General features: G+C 33.9%; 1 protein-coding gene across 1 annotated transcript; it reads right to left on the bottom strand.

Moving 5' to 3' along the window:
- Nucleotides 1-9,942: 9,942 nt before the first annotated feature.
- LOC127729243 (uncharacterized) lies at nt 9,943-20,624 on the bottom strand. The gene is made up of 9 exons (XM_052236985.1): nt 20,547-20,624; nt 19,254-19,277; nt 16,694-16,770; nt 14,601-14,672; nt 13,715-13,829; nt 12,769-12,854; nt 12,037-12,108; nt 10,963-11,062; nt 9,943-10,256 (listed from the first exon to the last, which is right to left on the bottom strand). Exons 1-9 carry the CDS (start codon nt 20,575-20,577, stop codon nt 10,018-10,020), a joined length of 816 nt encoding a protein of 271 aa, XP_052092945.1. The 5' UTR covers nt 20,578-20,624; the 3' UTR covers nt 9,943-10,017.
- Nucleotides 20,625-21,520: the final 896 nt, after the last annotated feature.

Below are 21,520 nucleotides of genomic sequence, written 5' to 3'. Positions count from 1 at the left end.
ATCTTCATCGTAAAAATACTTTTTGACAAATTCTTTTTCGTCAACTTCTTCCGGTTCTGAGAACAGAACATTTGCTTTGATTAAAATCAATGGTACAACTCCACCGGCAAGTGTAGCTAACAGCTGATTTGGGAAAGATATACTGTACGATTCACCAAATGCTAAAACTACAATCGTTACGAACACCAAGAATATTCCAATGGTAAGAAATCGTCTCACTGCCTTTAAGATATGATCAGCAAGAGGTCCAGGACCATCAGTCCTAATTTTACAAATTTCGAAGAAAAATTTCTTGGTAATATATTGTTTATCATACTGGTCTAAAAGTAATATTATCTTGTTTGTTTTCAGTTTTGGCATTCCGAAGTCCGTTCTTATTTCAGTTTTCTTGTCACGCTGGAATTGTTCAACGTCATGCCCATCCCCAGATTTTAGTACGCTTCCATAAATAGCCTTAAATGCGGTGTTTTTCTGGTCCTTACAGTGTTCTCGTGCCACTCTATCCACCTGTTTCTTGTTTTCCTTATATAAAATGGCATGTACGGCCTTGTTGTATCTCAGAAAGATTTTACTTATTCCGCCAAAACACTTATTGTAATACAACCAGGCTAGAGATAATGTTGAAATATACTGCATGGCATGGGAAGAATTTAAAATCAGTCCAATCATAGTATACACAGCTACCTCAATAAGAAAAATAATACATTCAATGCTTAATATAAAAAATGATATCACCATTATAAGCAAGGTAATAGCCAAACCTATCTTCAATAACTTCAAATTACAATAATCATTCACATTCTTCTTGTGGTTTGAGTTGAGCTTGGTTTCGTCGTCCTCGCTTGTTTCTTGTGGTTTAAGCATTTCAAAGCTGAACGGATCTCCAATACATTTATTCATTCTCCAGAATCTTTTTCGCAATGCTTCACATTTGAAATCAAAGTGTGTGGAAATGTTCACAAATAAAGATATAAACGATACTGACAAATAAACAGTCGGGAATAAGTAATAAGCAAATACTAATGCCACTACTGGGACAATTAGAACCCAGTAAAATATTCCAAACAGCAGGCCGAAAATTCCACATTTTGTCAAGGGTTTCGACATAACCACCAATGACCAACGTAAAACTTTACGTCTTGAATCGTCAAACATATCTACCAGACAGCTTTGTACCATCTCCTGGACCAGTGTTTTAATATTCCTGAACAATACCATACTTAAAACTCCCAATAAAAAATAAACACCCAGTACAAGAACATAGCATACAATGAAAAAGACATGGAACGGAGTTACATAATATGCTAAATTGTTCTCCAACTCTACCTTAAGGTTTCTAGATTCGGCCGCTACTTGTCTTGCTTCACGTATGCTATTTTCGTATCCATAAAACAAGGATACCCGTATTATCCATGGTGTGCAAACAGCGAGTGATAAAAGGATACCCATGAACGATCGCCAGCATTTGTACCACGGATAAACAGGTTGAAAAGAGCCGAAAATGTTCGCATAGCAGCAATTTTTCATTTCCTTTTGACCCCTCAACCCACACTGTATTATTGCATCATAACATGCTTTAAAGAATCCGGTCGGCACATCATTTGCAGACACCAGTTCATCAGAGGCGACTCTGAACTGTATCTTTGAGACTTTGATGTTGTAAACTTTGTCATTATCAAGACTACGTAATGTTTTCTTAAAACTTTTCATTTTTCGAAACATCTGAAATGACACGGGTGTATTCGTACGATCAGATGTTTCGATATATTCACTTTGAGGACTATTATTTTTTCCGCCATTTTGGTTCCACCGTTTAGCTGTCGTTTTCTTTACTGTAAATGTAAACTGTTCGTCTGGACTATGTTCATACGTCTTTTCCGCTAAATCCGGATTATAGAAAGAGGACGGAATTATATATGGACAGTATAAGAAAACAAGGACGATAACTATGTAAGTACAGTAGTCTATAGCTGCCATCCATTTGTTCTTTTCCACTCGGTAACACTTCATCTCCTTTTGTTGATCATAACGGCAACATTCGTGATAAAATTCGGCGTAACCAGAATTATTTCCAACGTGGACATTACATATTTCGTCGTCTTCTTTCGTATGATTAAGTAAAAAATTGCGTAGAAATAACTCGTATTCTGAAACATTAAACTGTTCCATACAACCCTGTGAAATAGTTTGTAATCTTAGTTCTATATGATGTGTATTATAGCTCAGCAGATTAAGAGACATAATCTTGTAATTTGGTCTTAGTTGAAGAATTCCCTTTCCGTGTGTTCCCGACACACGTATCCATTCACGTGCGTGGAATAAATCGCTTTTCTGACCCAATGAATCCGGGATATGTGATGAATTTGTCAACCTGATTGTAATGTACAGGACATTGTCGATTCTATTCATTTTCTTCGTTCCATTTTTCACGTCTTCAAATGTAAGTTGACATGGTTCTTCGGAAGTAGACACTAAAAAGAAACAAAATGAGCTGTTTTACAACCATCAAACCCAAAAGCAGTTAAAACATTAAATGTAGGTGAATAAGATGCAAAATCTGCCGAACCATTGGTTTTTCATGCAATGTTGCTAGGGCATGTAAATGATAGATAATTTTAAGGTCATTGAAGACCTTTTTGATGAATAGATCTTTCAAGGTTAAATCTTGGATTAAAACAAAGTAAAATCCTAGATACATGGGGTTTATAAAAGAAATCTATACTGAAAAACAATTACAAGTAATACCTATTTGAAAACTTCCAAATATGCGTTTAGTTCTCATCTCATATTATGATGTCGTGAACCTAATTTTTCAACGCATTAATCTCGCTCACGATAGAAGCTACTGAAGACGAAACAAAAAATGGTGACGACATTATCTTAAACTGTTGGATAAAGCTTAATATGCCAAAATGGTGATATAAATAAGCGGTGTGGTTTCTGTTCATTGTTGAAGGATGGTGACCTATCGTTGCTAACTTCTCACGTCAATTGGTCTTCGGTGGAGAGTTGTATCAATACAATACAACATATTATTTTCACAAACACGCAAAAATCTGTGAATACATATTTTTTTTATACAGTCGGATCTCTAATGCTCGGGAGTTTCTGTCTATTTTATCGCCATAGTACTCGACCCCGTTTGATGCATGGCTTTAAAATCCTGTATAGGTTACAATATGAATATAACACTTTATAAATTCGGTGCGTCCGAGGCGCCTTTCTGGAGCAGTGTTCAACTAACAACAAAGGACAGGCACCATCAACGTGACTTTATTTGGAGTTAACGATCAAAATGTTTTATTCAACGGTTTAGCATTAAGGAACTTGTATTCTATGAAATTTAAGACATACCAAAACATTGTTTTAAAGCTAAAAAAAAATCAGATTTTTTACCTATTTTCTGTTGTTGAAATTTAAAAAAAAATTAAAAAAGAAAGACAAATCCCTAATGTTTTCTTTCTTATAGTCGTAATCAAACGTATCAGTTTTGATTTGGCCATTTTTAGGGGAGACTCTGCTGTCGGTATAACAATGAAGTGTTTGCAAACAAGATTAACTTTCGATCTTAAACAAAATATACGTTAAAACATGAAAATGAACTCAAAGCAGCTCCTACAAATATATATATAAATAAAAACATTTGTGTTTCAAATGGTTACCCCTTCCAGGATTTTTATAAGACATTTATTTGTTCATGCAGATGGTGTAAAACCAAGATGGAGAAAATCTTTGAGATACCTCCTCTCCCAATAAGTTGTATTGTTTTGTATTGATTGATATGGACAACAGAAGAACAATATAGATAAACTAATCATAGATACCAGGATTAAAGTTTTGCGCGTCAGCCGCGCGTTTCGTCTACAAAAGGCTCATCAGTGACGCTCGAATCAAAAATTCTAAAAAACGACAAATAATCTTCTAAGTTGAAGAGCATTGAGGACCAAAAAACTCCGAAAGGTTTTGCCAAATACAGCTAAGGCAGTCTAGTCCTTGGGTAGAAAATCCCCTTATAAGTCAGTGTAACTGAATGGACAGCATCAAATAAGATTTAAGTGTTTGTTTATTCTAGCTAAGCATCTTTGCAGTGATAAAAAATTAATCTCAAATTCTGAAACACAAAATGCATTTACCTTTTATATATGTAGGTAAGGGGGCTTAATTCTCGATAATTGAAGATATTAGCGAAGCGAGGCGCCATATTTTTTGGACGATTTTATGCCAAAATTTATATATATCGTGAAAAAACATGTCTTTTTAGGCAATCCCGAATCTACCACTGGACAGAGTAATAATCGGGGTGTTAACACAACCATTTTTGTCCAATTGTTATGATGAACATTAGAACTAATGTCTTAATTGAAATTATCTTGAAATGTTTTTCGGTAGAAGCGAACGGAAATGGACGTTTTTGCCCCCAAATGGTCAACGAGGCGTTAATATCAATGTGATACTCATGGAAAGACTCGACTTTTTCATTTTCCTGCTTCCATTATCAGCTGTACTGTTTTGTACTAATAAAAATAATTCGCTGTGAATAATTCAAAGAACATTGTAAAATTATGATCATTTACCTGAATAATTAACAGCAGTCGAAGTTTGGATACTAATAAAACAGGACACTAGCAATAGACATTTTCTAAACATTTCAGTCATACTGTAGCTTCTTGTCTGATATTGTACACGTAAGTTAGATCCAGACCCGCATAACGGACTTTATACAGGTGTAGTTCGTGCAGAATGAGTGAAAAAAACTGTTATAAATGCTATCGACAAGTATATGAGTTGACACTACTTGTTATCCAATCAAATTTTTTTGAACTCACCAGTAAATCCGATTCACATGGAAGTGTCACAGCCTGGAGGAGCAATTTACGTGTACACCGTCAGACGCTAATTTAATTTTCTAATTATTACTTATTATTACTTAATTTAATTTGTATTGATAAATCTTTATCCCTTTGGGGCTTGAGACTTTTGTGTCAAATTATTTGCCGAATTTAAAACATATGGTGATTATATATTACACAAAAATGCACAACACTTATATTTAGTCTTCATAGTAATAAATTTCACTGAACAGTTTTAAACTGATTATAACATTTGTATGATGAAAAACGACTTTATATAGCAAAATGAACGAGCAATATAAAGTTTCCGGACGTATACCAGTTGAAAAAAAAAATGAAACTCTATTTCAATCGTTTAAAATTCACTTGTATATAGTTATTTCCATGAGGTCTTCTCCTGCAAACAGAACTTGTCAGAAAATAAAAAAAATCTTATAGCAGAATTTTCAATTTGTTGAAGGAGAATGGCAAGTCGTTTTAGTATTTATTCTAACTTCAAGATATCTAATAAACTTTATAAGAAATCTCATATAGTTTATAAGATATTTTATACATGCAGTTTCTTCTTCTTTCAATACAGAGTCGGACTCCTCTTGAGCGTATAATGACTCTTGTTCGTTTAAACATGAGGCCTTTCCTCCTCCATTACCAAATCCAGCAGTAGCTATTTACAATATTTAATTACAAATTAAAACTATGTACATCTGGGATCTATGGAGTTCTAGATGCTTGAAGCTCCTGTCAAGGCCTCAGGCAGGATGGTAAGGCTGACCTTGAACTCTTCTACTGTAGCTGATCATTTGCTTTTTTCACTAGTTTTCCATTCCCTAGTTGATCTTGAAAAGAAGGAGTATATGAACCGGTCTTTTAGAGTACGCTGTTGGTGTATGCGATGACATGATCTAGTTTATAAGATATCTCATATAATTTATAAGATATCTCAAATAATTTTCTTTATAATTTAAGATGTCTTATAAATTATATGAGATATCTTATAAACTGTATGATATATCTTATAAACTATATAAGATATCTTATAAAATATATGAGATATCTTATAAATTATATAAGATATCTTATATAAAACATATCTATAATATATCTTATATAAAAAATATCTATAAGATATCTTATATAAAAAATATTTATAAGATATCTTATAATCTTATAAAGTATATTTGATATCTTATGAAGTTTATAAGATATTTTATAAAAACTAGATTATATAAGATATCTTATATATTATATTGGATATCTTGAAGTTAGAATAAATAGTAAAACGGCTTGCCATAAAGGAGGCTATTAACCGACAGAAATAGAAATCGTTTACATATTTCTATGGTAATTCAAACTGTTATAGCATGCTATTTTTTTTAAAGATTTTTGGCAATTCTATATATAAAGTGTTTTTCAACTAAAGACAAATTGATGCGCGAGTACTGCTTTGATACCCAGGAATGTTTAGTGCACTGCATTTGTCATGATTTTGTGCAGCTACATGTAGTCATGACTTTTTGAGATAATTCCCATAATTGTAATTGGTTTCTTTTAACAAATATCAACAATTTTATTAATCCATTTTCCGATCGTGCGAAACCCACGTGGATAACCAAGGTCGTTAAACACCCCGTCAGGCGATGTTGAATATTAACGCAACATAGTAAGGTTGCCATGGTTAATTTATATGCCATTGTCGTGTTTCAATTAAGTGCCCAGAAATTTAGCATGGTTTATATCAAATTTGCCAAGGTTAAAGCAACGAAGCGAGGGTTGAAAGTTGTTGCCGTATCAAATGAATAAGAGGGTTTGTTGGGACAGTATACAGGTTATGTCATAGGCCTTACATGTGTACGCCTCTAGATGTTCGGATTTTTGTGTCGTTCTTTTGCTGACTCATTAATCTATACGCACATCGTCTCTCTTTATATGCTTAACGCCTCTGTGCTATACTACCAATACTAACGCCGGTGATTTTTATTTTATTTTAGCGTTTAGGGTTTGGTTATGAAAAAGCAGCAAGTGGTCGATTTGTTGTAATTATTGCTTTTGTTTTGTATATTAAACATTGTGAGAAAAAGGGGTGGAAAATACAGAAAAAACACCGATCAAATTCACTAGTTGATGAGAATTTGACGACGCTATGGCCAACAAAAAAAAAGACGAACAAGTTGATAAAACACTACACAGAACAACACTTACACATAACAAACCGAGGGGTGATAGCAGGTGCTCTTGAAGTGTAAGCAGATCATGATCCACATGTTGCTTATGGTAAGTTAAAATTCGATGGTAAGTCTAATTCTGTGATGGCACAATCGGAGAAAAGAGGATGGATTTGTGGTTACGATAATTGGAACATATCAGTGACAACCAACTCTTGACGGCGTCTGTCAAATTTTCGAAGGAATGACTTCAACTGTACTTGGAACCCTTGGTTCTTTAGCCACCTTGTTAACAGGAACACTCTATCAAGGAAAAGCAAGCTCTGGAATATCGTATCCATTGGGAGATATATACTCTATATGCTGGCGCTGGTGAAATGTTGCTACATACAGATGGACAGTCCACCTTTATGAGGACGAAAACATTCTTTTTGTTTTAAAAATTTGTTGTTAACCGACCTGCATTGTCAACTCCTAGATGTAAGTAAAGATATGAGGCAGACTTAAAAATGTATCTGTGATATCCTATATTCCAAGTTCAATAGGATATATGCGTTCAACACAGTCACCAAACTTATAATTATTTAGTGAGAGGACATCATCTTTATAGCGGTACGGTAAGTAAAAGGATAATGTTAGCCCCTTTTTATTCTTCTTGAAAAGCTCCTGTATGAAGTCTGCTTTATATGAATAAAAAAACAAGTCGGTAAGAAAAGGAGCACAGTTGGTTCCCAAACAAATGCCGATTGTTTAATGAAAAAGACGTCCTCCAAACGTAACATATGTTTTCAATAAGAAAAAGTCATGTAACGTGATGTCTGTTTCAGATATTTTTTGTTTAGATGGGTGTTTTTTTACACAGTATGATTTCAAGATATTTGATAGTACACAAGTGGGGATATGGGAGATAGGGGATAAAACAAGTGGGGATGTGGGATCTGGGAAAAAAAGTAGGGTGAAAAAGTGAACGGAGAATATTTTTTTTTTGTATTAAACACCTAGATCTGTCTCATCGTGTCTATCTAGTACAAAGCAAGGTGCAGGGAAATTCATTTCACATAAACATGTTCTCGTCTCAATATGAATGTAATAGTTGCCACTGGACTGTTAACACAAATCATTCCATCTATCATTTGAATGTTTTACCCTAGCTAGGAGTATTGACCTTTTATTTTGATGAATTGCAATTGATTAAGTTATATAGATACAATGGATAAGCGTGGATTCTTGAAAAAGAAACCATGAGCCCGGAGGGCGAATGGTTTGTTTTTCATGAATCTACGCTTATCCATTGTATCTATAACTTAAACTATTGTGTTAATTTCTTTTCAAAATTAAAGCCTTTTCTTAATTAGAAGGTATTGTAAGTGAGTTTAAATAACCATGTTATCGTGTCCAACGATGCATTGATAAATATCAGATCACAATTAATTGGTTAACACAATACAAATATAACACTTCTACCTTTAAAGATCTTTAAATTACCAGGCATATGAATATTATCTGTTTATACAAAATATTCGAAATTATTTCTAATAAAATTGAAAATGGAAATGGGGAACGTATGAAAGAGACAACAACCCGACCAAAAAGCATATATAAAGTATATATAATAAGTATGCTATATCGAAATTTTTCTAGCACTCTAGGCACATCACGATTTTCTCGCATAGGAATTTGCGAACAAACCTTTGTAAAATTATGTAGTAAAACAGATGAAATCAAACTATATTTATAAAACAAAAATTGACAAATAGAATGTAATCATTTTTGTTTCAAACATGTGAAATAACCAATAATAATTACAAAAACGGTAAAACTCGCTATTATTACAAAAATATCCACTATAACATGCAAAATTAGAAAAAAAAACAGGATAACTTAAGAATTGGAACAACAGAGAGAATACAGGGATTCGAACCTAAACCGACAAATCCCTATCTTTAACTCATTGATTTTAACCATGCTAACCTCGCGGCTACCAACTCATACTATACGACTGCCTATTGTGTCTATATAAAGGTACAAGCCCTGTGTGTCCGATGAACCGATGTTCATTTAAATATATAAAATAGACATCTATAGTGTAACCCATTGGTAGCCGAGAGGTTTCGTCGATGTGTTGATGTCAGTCACACATAACAGATTTCAAGGAAGGGTTCGATTCCCAGTGAAGGCATATAAAAATTACAAAAATTAAAGGTAAGTTTTTAAATTAATTCCATTAGTGAACAGAAATCAGTAAATTAGCCAATTCAAACTTAATGAAATTAGTTACACAAAGGAAACAATTGAATATAATTTGGTGAGTCCATTTCAGTTGCAAATTTAGGAAGCGTTGATTCTAGAAAAAGAATCCACGGTAAATGAATAGGCTGACGTCACCACAATGGTTTAACGTAGCACAATCTTTAAACAAACTTTTTACATACAAAATTATACTAGAAGTATTGTTTATCACCATTTGTATGCAAATACAAATGGAAAGATAGCTAGCGTTCCTAGGGGAATAGGACATCCCTCGTATGTCCAAAAAGTTTTGTATTTAAGATTTTAGTACCCTTTTCTCATTTTTGTCTGTCGTATATTTTTGCGGACACCTCCGATCCCATTTCGAAAGTCCTGTATCCGCGATTGTAATTAATTGAAATACGAACTAAAATTAAATAAATCGATTCATAACTCGAACTCATACTCTAACTCTGAAATTTGGCTCGAACTCTATCTCAAACTCGAAGCATAACTCGAACTTCAAATTAAAATTATATATGGAACTTAAACTCGAACTCTTTTCAATGATGTGTTTTACGAAATAGCGGTTTGGTGTGGACAGAGACAAATGGAACAACTGCATGCAACACAAGCAGAAGGAAACACATCAACATCGATAACAAAATATGAGTTGTCTTTTCATATCTATAAACACAACGGAAAGATAAAACGACCAACTTATTATTTTATTATTTTTTCATTCCTTCCTGCTCATTGATGTTTAACTTGGCACATTAGCAAAGTTTACAAAATTTAGGACAGTATGTAGCTGCAGCAGGAGAATTCGGGGTACACAATGTTCCAGTAGCATTTAGGTCCATACAATTAATGATAACTGAATCTGTGCATGGTTTTCCAGCCGTAGTCGGTGGTGACTTGGTAAATGAGGGAGTTAAAGGAACTTGTATTGCTGGTACAGTTGTTAATTTGGTCTTTGCTGGATCTATAGTTTGAGCTACATTTGTATTACTGTCTGAAATTAGAGAGATAGACGGTGAATTAGCTTTCAAAGTATATACATATTTACTTACTTATTTCAAATGTACTTCGAAACCGAGATACGATAACGTTACCCTTCCTTATAGTTTTATAAGGAACCCTGGACCTACCCTTTTCTCTCTAGAAGTGCAACAGAGAAAATATAAAGTTTAACTATACAACATACTATGATCAGGTCCAGTAAATCAGGGGAGATGACACTGATCAAGAAACATATTTATATAATCTAAAACCATGCGAATATAATTAAGATCTTTACGACACCACAAAACATTGTGTCTATCTATAAGATTTCGAATTCGTCAACAAAAAATAGAAAAAGAAACTGAAACAAAATAAGAATGGTCCTATCCACCACATGCACAAAGAATACCAAATTGCAAAATGGCCCCCTACCTAACCATTCAAAGCGATACCATAACATAAAATATATAAATGGAGCAAACGAAGAACCATAAGTAGATCTCCAAGTAATTACAAAAAACAGACATCAAACAAGCAATAAAAACCAAGCAAGCAGATTCAGATAATGTTCCACCGAATATCCTTACAGGATATACAGTTGAGATTTATTTATCAAGTCCCTCGGTTGGGATCACTCCGAAGTAAGTACTACTTGTAGATTTATTTATTAAGTAATTTCCAAGTTCTAATGTAGTTTATAAAGAAGAAACACTAACCTGTGCATAAATATTTGTTACAATTTGCGCTCTGACAACACTGATTGCACAACTGTGTACTTCTTTGATGCGGCACTAACTGATCAAGTAGTTCACATCTCTGGAAATATATTCTGATGTTACCATATTATCATAAACTTTCTATACAAGTAAGACAACAAAAGGGATACTTCATTTGATAAACACAATGAAGAACTTATACTCGAGGAAAGTATTCAATTATTTCGTTAAAAAGCCCTGCTTTATCTTTTATTTTCCTTTACTTCTTCTTAGTGAAATTTTGAAATTAAACTAAACTGTTATTGAACATAATGATGCACAAGGGTCGGTATAATTTGTCAATGTAAATATCTATGTACCATATTAAAAATTTAAAGGAATGTGTCAAGGACACTAAGGTACATCAGGTACCACTATTTAAAGATGATGATGTATGGCTGTTTAACGCCCAGTTGCAAATTAAAAACATATTCAGACAAGAACCGTTAATGTTATATGAATATTAATCTTGCTTTATATTAGACCGACACGCTGAGCCGGATTTTTAACGTGTTAGTTCACAAGGTAACAGTCAGTAGGAAGACATGTCACCCTACTCGGACACATTATTCTAACTCCGAGCCAACCAGTCTTTGCTCTTACTCAGCAAATACCAATTTTAAAGTCTTTGATTTGACCGGGCCTCGTTTTCTCTATTCTTTATTTTCCATGCCCATTTTTCTGCAGTATTGGCCCATTATTCTCTATTCTGTTAAACCCATCATAACCCTCTTACAAAAACGACATTCATTTCTTAAAAGTTGATAAATTGAGCAGTATCATTTATTGGACAGGGAATTGCCTTTCGTACTATAATATTAAGATATTTAGTCATATTAGTTGTATAATTGTTTCCCACTTCTACTTCCGCAGAAATAGCACTATATAAGCGAGGACTCACTTGTAGTCAGATATGGTGAATCAAAATACTGTTAAATTGTTAACTTAGAAACTTGCATATGCCCACTGGCAACACACGGCAGATGAAACACTAGGCTTTTGAAAGGGAAAAAAAGCAAAAGTTTGATTACAAACCTTTGTCTTTTCACATCCCAAACTGTATCTTCTTTCAAGCTTGGCATTCACAAATTCTTGTGTAAAACACATCTGTTAAAATGACATTAGCATATCTTCAATTGAGTAAAAGGTTGATTTCATGGTGACTTAGCGGTAAATAAGACCAAGAAATCGTAAACTGCATATCACAGTATTTTGTAAGATTTTGCACACAGTTTGGTAATGATGAACCTTCACTTAAAAAGTTAAAATCGAAAAAAAACTTTTACAAACGTTTCGTTGATAAATTTTGATCCCAATACTTCCAACCGAATCCTTAGATTTTTCTTTAAAACTAATGTGTTGCTGGCAAATAAATATGCAATATATAAAACAACATAAAATAAAACAGATGATCAATTATTAGACTCTCTGTTCAACACATGCAAAATCTGAATCATAACAGATTGCTTTAACTTGTTAACAACTGTGCATAAATCGAAGTTCATCACATCTCGTTTTTTGTAATATCAATTAAAAAAATCGAAAACTTTTGGCGTGTTATAGTCCACTTGGATGGAGAGTTGTCTCATTGGCACTCATACCACATCTTCTTATATCTATTTCATGTTGATCTGGTTCTTGTAAAGAAAGTGAGGTTTTATTCAAATTAGATTGATCGATAAAAGCAAAATTCAACAAAGCAAATTACGTATGTATACACTTTTAAGAGTTACAAACTTAAGATTTGTAAAAAAAAGAAAAGAATACCTCATCCATTGCACATTCACCCAAAGTTTTACATTCTAGAGGGCTAGCGACATCTGGACAACGTAAGCAGTTATGCGTAGGGGTACCTGAAAAGAGAAGATAAGCAACAGAAACGACTTTAAGTGTTTTGGTCACTGTAAGGCCTTCAAACAATGAGCAAAACCCATATCGCATAGTAAGCTATAACATTCCTCGAAATGACAATGTAAAACAATTCAAAAGACAAAATTAACGACATGATTTATGAACAAAGCAATAAACGAAAAACAGGTATGATACACAGCAACAACAAACAAAACCATATTTCAGGGATTACTTTCTTTGTTTTCCTTTCTTTTTTCCCCTAAACAATCTATTCATGGGATAGCAAAAACAGCGATTTTTCCAACGGGGTGTGACGATTTTTTTTAAATTGATGTGTTGACTGAGTCAAATAATTAAAAAAAAACGAACAATCACTCTTGTATGGTTATATATTACCAATGTGTTTTCAACTGATCGGGCGGAGCTTACATTTCAATTTGCATAATGACAGTCTATTTGAAGATGCGTGTGATAAGGATGATTGCCGTTATAATTATAACTGATTTCTAATCACCTATCAGCGTCACCAAAACATTATTGAATAACGATAATGCAGATTTTGCAACTGTTGTCGTTATAGTTTTACTTTCATATCCACAAATTCCAATATGTGACAATTTTTACATGTTTTTAAATTCCGCTTTACAAGAAAATCAACGGCTGTGTCTCATTATTTATTTTGCGAATACACATTATAGTGTTCACATATTTTAACCGGATCAATGACCATAGCTGGACACTTTATTGATGAGTTTATCCCAAAACACCTGTCCATAGATGGACTGGTCTATAATGAGCGAACGGGTTAAACTCCGCCCAGTCAAGTGAAATAAATCAAGTAATATATAGGCTTTAGACTTACCCTGTGGGTGTGTACACGACACGTTGTTACATTTGTCCGTATCACAACATTTCTCACAAACATGTAATTGTCCACTTCTCTTCCCAAAACCTTCTTGGACTGCTACTTTACACAGCTATAAATATAATTGATTGATTGGTGTTTTCACGCCACTTTCAAGATCTTTCAACACTAGTGTGCTATTTCGTGGCGGTCTATAAATAGATAAAGACCAGTTAAATTGGTTGGATACAGATACTGTGTCCATGTTGCAAGGTTAAGTCAAACGTATACACAGATAGGATATATAGTCTTCGATCGGATTTTAGACTAATATGTAGAACTATTTCATGTAAAAAAGCCAAGCCCATTGGAAGTACCTGGTACTACAGGATTAAAAAGATTAAACAGATCATGTCCGTGTTTAATTTTTCAAGCTCTGAGTGTGGCAGACAGCTTTATTCGTGTATATTTTACACTAGCTTGTTCAATTCAAATCAATTAACACAATACATATATAATACAACGTCTAGTTGACAAAATTACAGTATATTATTCAAAATAAATAGCGTTCTTTTATTATTCAGTACACACACAATAAAAATTACCATGTGAAAATCAGTCTAGAATCGTAGTTTTTACTTTATACAAATAAATAAAAATACAAACATTCAATTCATGTAAGTATAACGTTATGCATGACCTATTTGCCACTGGACTGAAATTAACACCAAACCATCCGATCAATCAATAAAGTACGTTTTTTTTCTGTTTTTCCATTCCGTTCGAATTTTCATATTTTATTTTGTGTGTGTTCCTTGAGTTTATGAAATGCAAACATACTAGATCAAGATATATAAAAGAGAAAACAAAGATGAAACCATTTTAATGCAATATTTATACTGACCTGGCTAGATTTACACCCAACGTTATAAAATACGTTTAAATTATCATCGATCACTTGTTCTGTATAGCAATGCTAGAGGGGAAAACATGAATAAGATGTATATAGTAGTACTTAGTCTAGTCTAAAACACCAAACTGTAAAAGATCGCTTGTCACGAGGCATAGTTCTGCACACGAACCACACAAACCGGTTACATCAAGCATACTCAATGATTGAACACATGAACCGCACACAACGGTTACATCAAGCATACTCAATGATTGAAGTGGTTACATCCACTCATACTCTATGATTCTCCGCACTTGGACCACATACACTGGTTATATCCCTCATACTCAATGATTCTGTACATGAACCACACAAACCGGTTACATCCCTCATACTCAATGATTGAACACATGAACCACCAAAATCGGTTTCATCCCTCATACTCAATGCATGATTGAACACACGCACCACACAAACCGGTTACATCAAGCATACTCAATGATTGAACACATGAACCACACAAACTGATTACATCCACTCATACTCAATGATTGATCATTGCACACACGAACCATACAAACTGGTTACATCCACTCATACTCAATGATTGAACACATGAACCACCAAAATCGGTTTCATCCCTCATACTCAATGCATGATTGAACACACGAAACACACAAACTGGTTACATCCCTCATACTCAATGATTGAACACATGAACCACCAAAATCGGTTTCATCCCTCATACTCAATGCATAATTGAACACACGAACCACACAAACCGGTTACATCAAGCATACTCAATGATTGAACACATGAACCACACAAACTGGTTACATCAAGCATACTCAATGACTGAACACATGAACCACACAAACTGGTTACATTCACTCATACTCAATGATTGAACACATGAACCACCAAAATCGGTTTCATCCCTCATACTCAATGCATGATTGAACACATGAACCACACAAACTGGTTACATCCACTCATACTCAATGATTGAACACATGAACCACATAAACTGGTTACATCCACTCATACTCAATGATTGAACACATGAACCTTACAAACTGGTTACATCCACTCATACTCAATGATTGAACACATGAACCACACAAACTGGTTACATCCACTCATACTCAAAGATTCTGCGCACTTGAACCACACACACTGGTTACATCCCTCATACTCAATGATTCTGTACATGAACCACACAAACCGGTTACATTAAGCATGCTCAATGATTGAACACATGAACCACACAAACCAGTTTCATCCTCGTACTCAATGATTGAACACATGAACCACAAAAATCGGTTTCATCTTTCATACTCAATGCATGATTGAACACATGAACCACACAAACCGGTTTCCGATTCCTCATACTCAATGATTGAACACATGAACCACACAAACCAGTAACTACACTCATACTCAATGATTGGACAGAGTAGTATAATTATAACCTAAATCAGTAAGTCTATTAAGTTAAAAAAAAAAGATTTGCCTGACAGTTCTTATACTTTTAGCTTTATAGATTGTATAATTGTAAAAGCTGCACGTGAAATACAATTTTAGATGAACAATGCCTGTCATATTTGTGTTTCATTCACGGTTTTGTCATTCATGAGGATTTGGTTTTTCACGTTTGATTTGTTTCACATTGTGTCATGTTGGTGTCTTTTATACCATTTTAGATGCATTACTATATACGGTATGTACGAGACTTTGCTTATTGTTGAAGGCCGTACGCTGACTTTTATCTGCTTACTGCCACGTTATTTGGACTATGTCTAATTGACCTGTACACCATATATCCGTTTATCCATCTGTCCCTATGAAACATATCCTCATTTTCAGTGGAAGTCCAAATTTCCCTCATTTTATATATGTCGACCTACCTTGCAGAACCGCTTATGTATTTATTGTTTATTTATTCTCCTGAATATGAACGAAATATTTGCCACTGGACGGTAAACAAGCAAGCAACAATCAATCAATACTTTGATCCATTAGAAAACTATATTTTATTGTTATTTGTACACACTTAAATAGATATAACTGATTCCAGTGTTTACAAAACATCAAAGACTACGTACCTCTCCTGCTACACATTGAATGGTCTGGATACAGTACTTTGGTTCAAAAACTCCTTGACATGAAAGACATCTCAAACCTTAACATATAGAAAGATAAATCATGAACAACTACAAAAACACAACACCTTCGTTAATTTATATATAACTTAAAATCAAATGATCATATTTTTAACACTAATAGGATTGGAGAGAAATGTTGACACATCCAGAGGCGGATCCAGGGAATGTCGACGGGTGCACGTGACACCCCCTCCCTCCCTATGGTTGGCAAAAAAAATATCATATTAACATTAAGAAAAGAAAATATTGTGAATTTGAACAAAACCTTAAAATCAATTTCAAATCTATTTTTTTTAACTTAGATAGAAAAACAATTGGGAATGAATATAAAGAAAATTTAAGACAACTAGTCCCTAAAAAAGACAGAACGAAGAAAAAAAAAGGTTCTCCCAATTTTTACTTCTGATTTTAACCCATTTCACATTGTGTAAAATGTTAAATCGTCTACCTTAATTTGTTACCCTTTCAGAGAAAAACTGGCGTTGGTTATCAATAAATTTGTCTTCATTGGCATTATATGAATTTCCAATAAAAATTTCAATTTTTTCAATTTGACAAATAATACGTGAAATATGAAAATGACAGACTTTTTTTCTTCTTCCTGGTACGGGAAAGACTCCGATGCCGGAGTGTGGAATATCCCGGAACTGTGGCGCTATGTACATGCAAATGGATGTCGAAAATTTTGTTATAAGATAAAAATATTTGCCACAGTTCAATTACAATTTAAAATAACATTAGTTGTAGCTTAATGTTAAACATATTCACATTATGTACAGTGGCTTAAATACACTAATTAATTAGCCAGACTAGAACCTCCAAATGTTAAGGTGGAGATACCACCTTTGAAGGATTCTAGGGAGGGTGACATGCAAATTGTTTCTGGGAGATCGTTCCAGACAGCAATAGTACTTGGGAAAAAAGATGATTTAAAAAAGTCTTTATTTGTATATATATGTCGAAATTTATGTAGGCCTCTAGTTCGCCTGTCAGATTGTGTCAGGACGTCATTAGTGACTTCGACCAACCCCCCATTAATCTTATAAATCAAGACAAGTTTAGCTTTTGTTCTACGGGATTGCAAGTTTTCCCATTTTAGTTTGTTTAACATACCAGTGACAGCACCTGGTGATCTATCGTTATAGTCATTAAAAACATATCTTGCTGCCTTACGCTGTATCTGCTCAATTTGGTTTATTTGGCTTTGTTTGTATGGATCCCAAACTGGTGAGGAGTACTCGACGGTCGGACGCACAAGTGATGTGTACGTAAGGTTTTTAACTTTACGTGTACAATTTTTCATGTTTCTACGTAAAAATCCTAGTGTTTTATTTGCCTTTGAAGTTATATTATTAATATGGGGCCCCCAATCAAGATCATTGCTTATAGTAACTCCTAGATACTTGCTGTCTTTGACAGATTCAAGTACATGGTTATGTAATTTATATTGAAATAAATTAGTTTTCGACTTTTTAGAAATATTTATGACATAGCATTTTTCAGGATTAAATTTCATTTGCCATTCAGATTCCCAATTTTCAAGGCTTGATAAATTTTTTTGGAGTGCTTGAGACTCATTTGTATTATTTGATGTTTCATAAAGTAAACAGTCGTCAGCAAAAAGACGAACCTTACAGGAGACATGCTCGGGTAGGTCGTTTATGAATAACAAAAATAAAGTTGGGCCTAATACTGTGCCCTGAGGAACACCAGAGTCAACAGCTAATTTGGAAGATTGAACACCGTTAAGCAGGACTTGCTGTTGCCTGTTTGTCAAAAAATCTTTTATCCAAAGTAAGTTATTTTCACGTATACCATAATAATTAAGCTTTGTTATTAACCTTTCATGGGGGACCTTATCAAAAGCTTTGGAAAAATCTAAAAGTATTGCATCAACTTGATTACCTTCTGCTAAATATTTGGCTATGTCCTGGATGCTGATAACAAGTTGTGCTTCACAGGAACGTTTACTCCTAAAGCCATGTTGGCAATCATTTAAAATATTATTTAAATCTAAATATTTTCTAATGTTACTTGTTAAGACGTGTTCTAAAACCTTACAACATATAGCCGTTAAAGAAACCGGTCTATAGTTAATTGCATTATGCTTATCTCCCTTTTTAAAAATTGGCACAACATTTGCCTGTTTCCACTCTTCTGGGATTTTTCCATCATTTATGGATTTTTGAAAAAAGAATACAAGGAAGGGGGATATCTCTTCTGAGAGTTTATTAAGGAAAATAGCAGGGATATTATCAGGCCCACTAGCTTTATGGGTCTGCAAAACGCTGGTGCCACTCTTGTGTTGCTTAGTATATATGTATGCATACATGCATTTTATTCGAAAAATTACGGGCTCTCGAAAAGACTAACGGGAATAATAATCAAGTATGGCCTTTTTACGGAGGATATGTAATGATTATGTGCATTACCAATAATGGAATGGTCTATTTCAATTGTTTATCGTGACTTACACAACAGACGCACCGCACTAACTTACCAATTGTTTCGGGGTATACAGCCGCTGTAAAAAAATCCATTCTATCATTATATTATACAGACAAATTCAAAACATAATAAACAAACAATTGAAAGTCTACAGAACAAATATGGTAATAGCATAAAATAAATGTAATGTAAGAAGGGGTGACTATTATATCAATTTTTTTTTCTTTTCAGGAACTGTAAGTATACTTTGATATAGCTTTATTGTTCTTTTACCATTGTTTCTGTCGTTATATAATACTGATATTATAAAAAGTTAATTGGACCCCAAGGGTTGACTTGTGGTATAGAAATATGGTAATCTCTTGGTCTTCTTCCGACCGGTAGTAAAACCCTTGCCAAAGTGGCACGTTCGTTTGACTGTGTGGTGTTTATAAATTTGCATCCAGGTCCGGTCAGAATGAGGGCTTTAAACTCGATACCTCCTGTAGAAAGAGTAACATGCTCTCTGCATGTTAATGACTATTGGAACAACTCTTTAAGTGGTCCGTTTATGTATGTGGTCTGTTGCATGGCAACCATTCTGTCCTTATCCAATAAACCCTCATTTTCAGTGGCATTCCAAATGTTCCGCATATCATCAGGGTGGACTCTATATTGCAGGACCTACCTATTGTATTTACTCGTCCAGAACATACATGAACTATTGCCACTATGCGTTAAGCAAACAACAATCAATCAATCAATAGAGTTAATGCTTTTTCAGTTCTGACTTTTATTGTGTACTTTTACGGAACCTTCTGTTATTCAACTCATCGAAATAAAAAGGGGTAGAGTTGGGTAACAATAAACTCGTTTTATGGTTCTGGTCCTGTCTTGTCTTGTAGTATACAAATTACGTTAACTATACATGTATAAGATGTGTATATATGAACAGTTGATATTTATTGGTCGTTGCTTTCCTATCAGTTTTACTTTCATTGTGTAAATGCGTTATCAAATCATTCTGTAGTCTTTTTATACCACCGTAAAGTTTACCATAAAGAAAAATGATTGGAATAATCGATTTCGACGGTATACTGACCTCTAAAAGTTTGTTTTATGCGTGTGCGTTGTTAATCGACATGATGCCCAGGTATTTAAAATTTTCAATCTATGAGAAATTAGGGACGAGAAAACTAAACCAGTGTCAGGAGTGAAAACTGACTCATTATATGACTAACTTAAGTGTACATTCTAATTTAGAATGATATACTCAGAGTAGTATTTATTCATTTGTATGTGTGTTTATCTATTTCGTATGTTTTGTTTATTTTGTTAGGTAACTAAACATAAGAAAGTCACTTACCGAGAAAGAGAAGCACGTATTTCAATTCCATGTCTTTGAATGAAAGTGATAAGAGAGGTTTAACCAGGACAATACTATCTGCATAATACTTATTCAAGAAGAAATGTCAGGCCAAGTTTGTTCCACGACCAAATACCTGGGCATATCATCTCCCAATATAAGAAAACAAATATTTGTAAGACTAATCATGACTTTTGATTGAAAATAATTAAATTCAGTGTAAAGTAATATGAACATTGGCGGATCCAGGCGGGTGTATGTTCCGGGGGTTGGAACCCCCTTTTTATTTTTATTTTAATTATGTGACCGTTTCATAGTGTTCCAGGGGTTAGACCCCCTTTCAAAATGGCTGGATCAGCACCTGTATGAATGAGGGAATAAATTAACAAAAATGACGGTCTTCTTATTAAGGACATAGGCATAAGTAAATTAGTACTAACTTTTTTCGATAACTTATCTTTAACAATCTTGAAATTTCGACTTTTAAAATATTGAAATTTTTACTTTTGAAAAACTCTAAATTTCAGCTTTTTAAATTCGAAATTTTGTTTATGTTTAAGTTAAAAAAAATACACACTGAGGAGGTGTGGGCATACCGTCAATGAGACAGCAACATAAGTTAACGACACATAAACCTACCAAAAAGACGTATTGTGATCAGTTTACAGCCTACACATATAGACAAGGTCTATATAACATCTCAGGGTTTTTTTTTTAATCGTGGAGTCGAGAGAAGTTGTAAATAGATTTAACGGAGACAATCAAAGATTTGCCATCAACACTAAATCTCTTACGGACAAAAACATTGATATATGCCTCCGGACAACCACTGATGATGTTCCTGATTTGAATAGAACACAGGAACATGAACATAACGCGAGATTAATATGGTTTTTGAGTATTCAGTTTTCTACCTTTAAAACCCGATCACGGTGAACAAAATTCGGGTGAATAGAAGAAAGTAAAATAAATGC

This window comes from Mytilus californianus, unplaced genomic scaffold, assembly GCF_021869535.1.
Source record: "Mytilus californianus isolate M0D057914Y unplaced genomic scaffold, xbMytCali1.0.p SCAF_2, whole genome shotgun sequence".
NCBI classification, from domain to species: domain Eukaryota; kingdom Metazoa; phylum Mollusca; class Bivalvia; order Mytilida; family Mytilidae; genus Mytilus; species Mytilus californianus.
The sequence above is the reverse complement of the archived record's forward strand: the minus strand, read 5'-3'. Positions and strand labels throughout refer to the sequence as shown.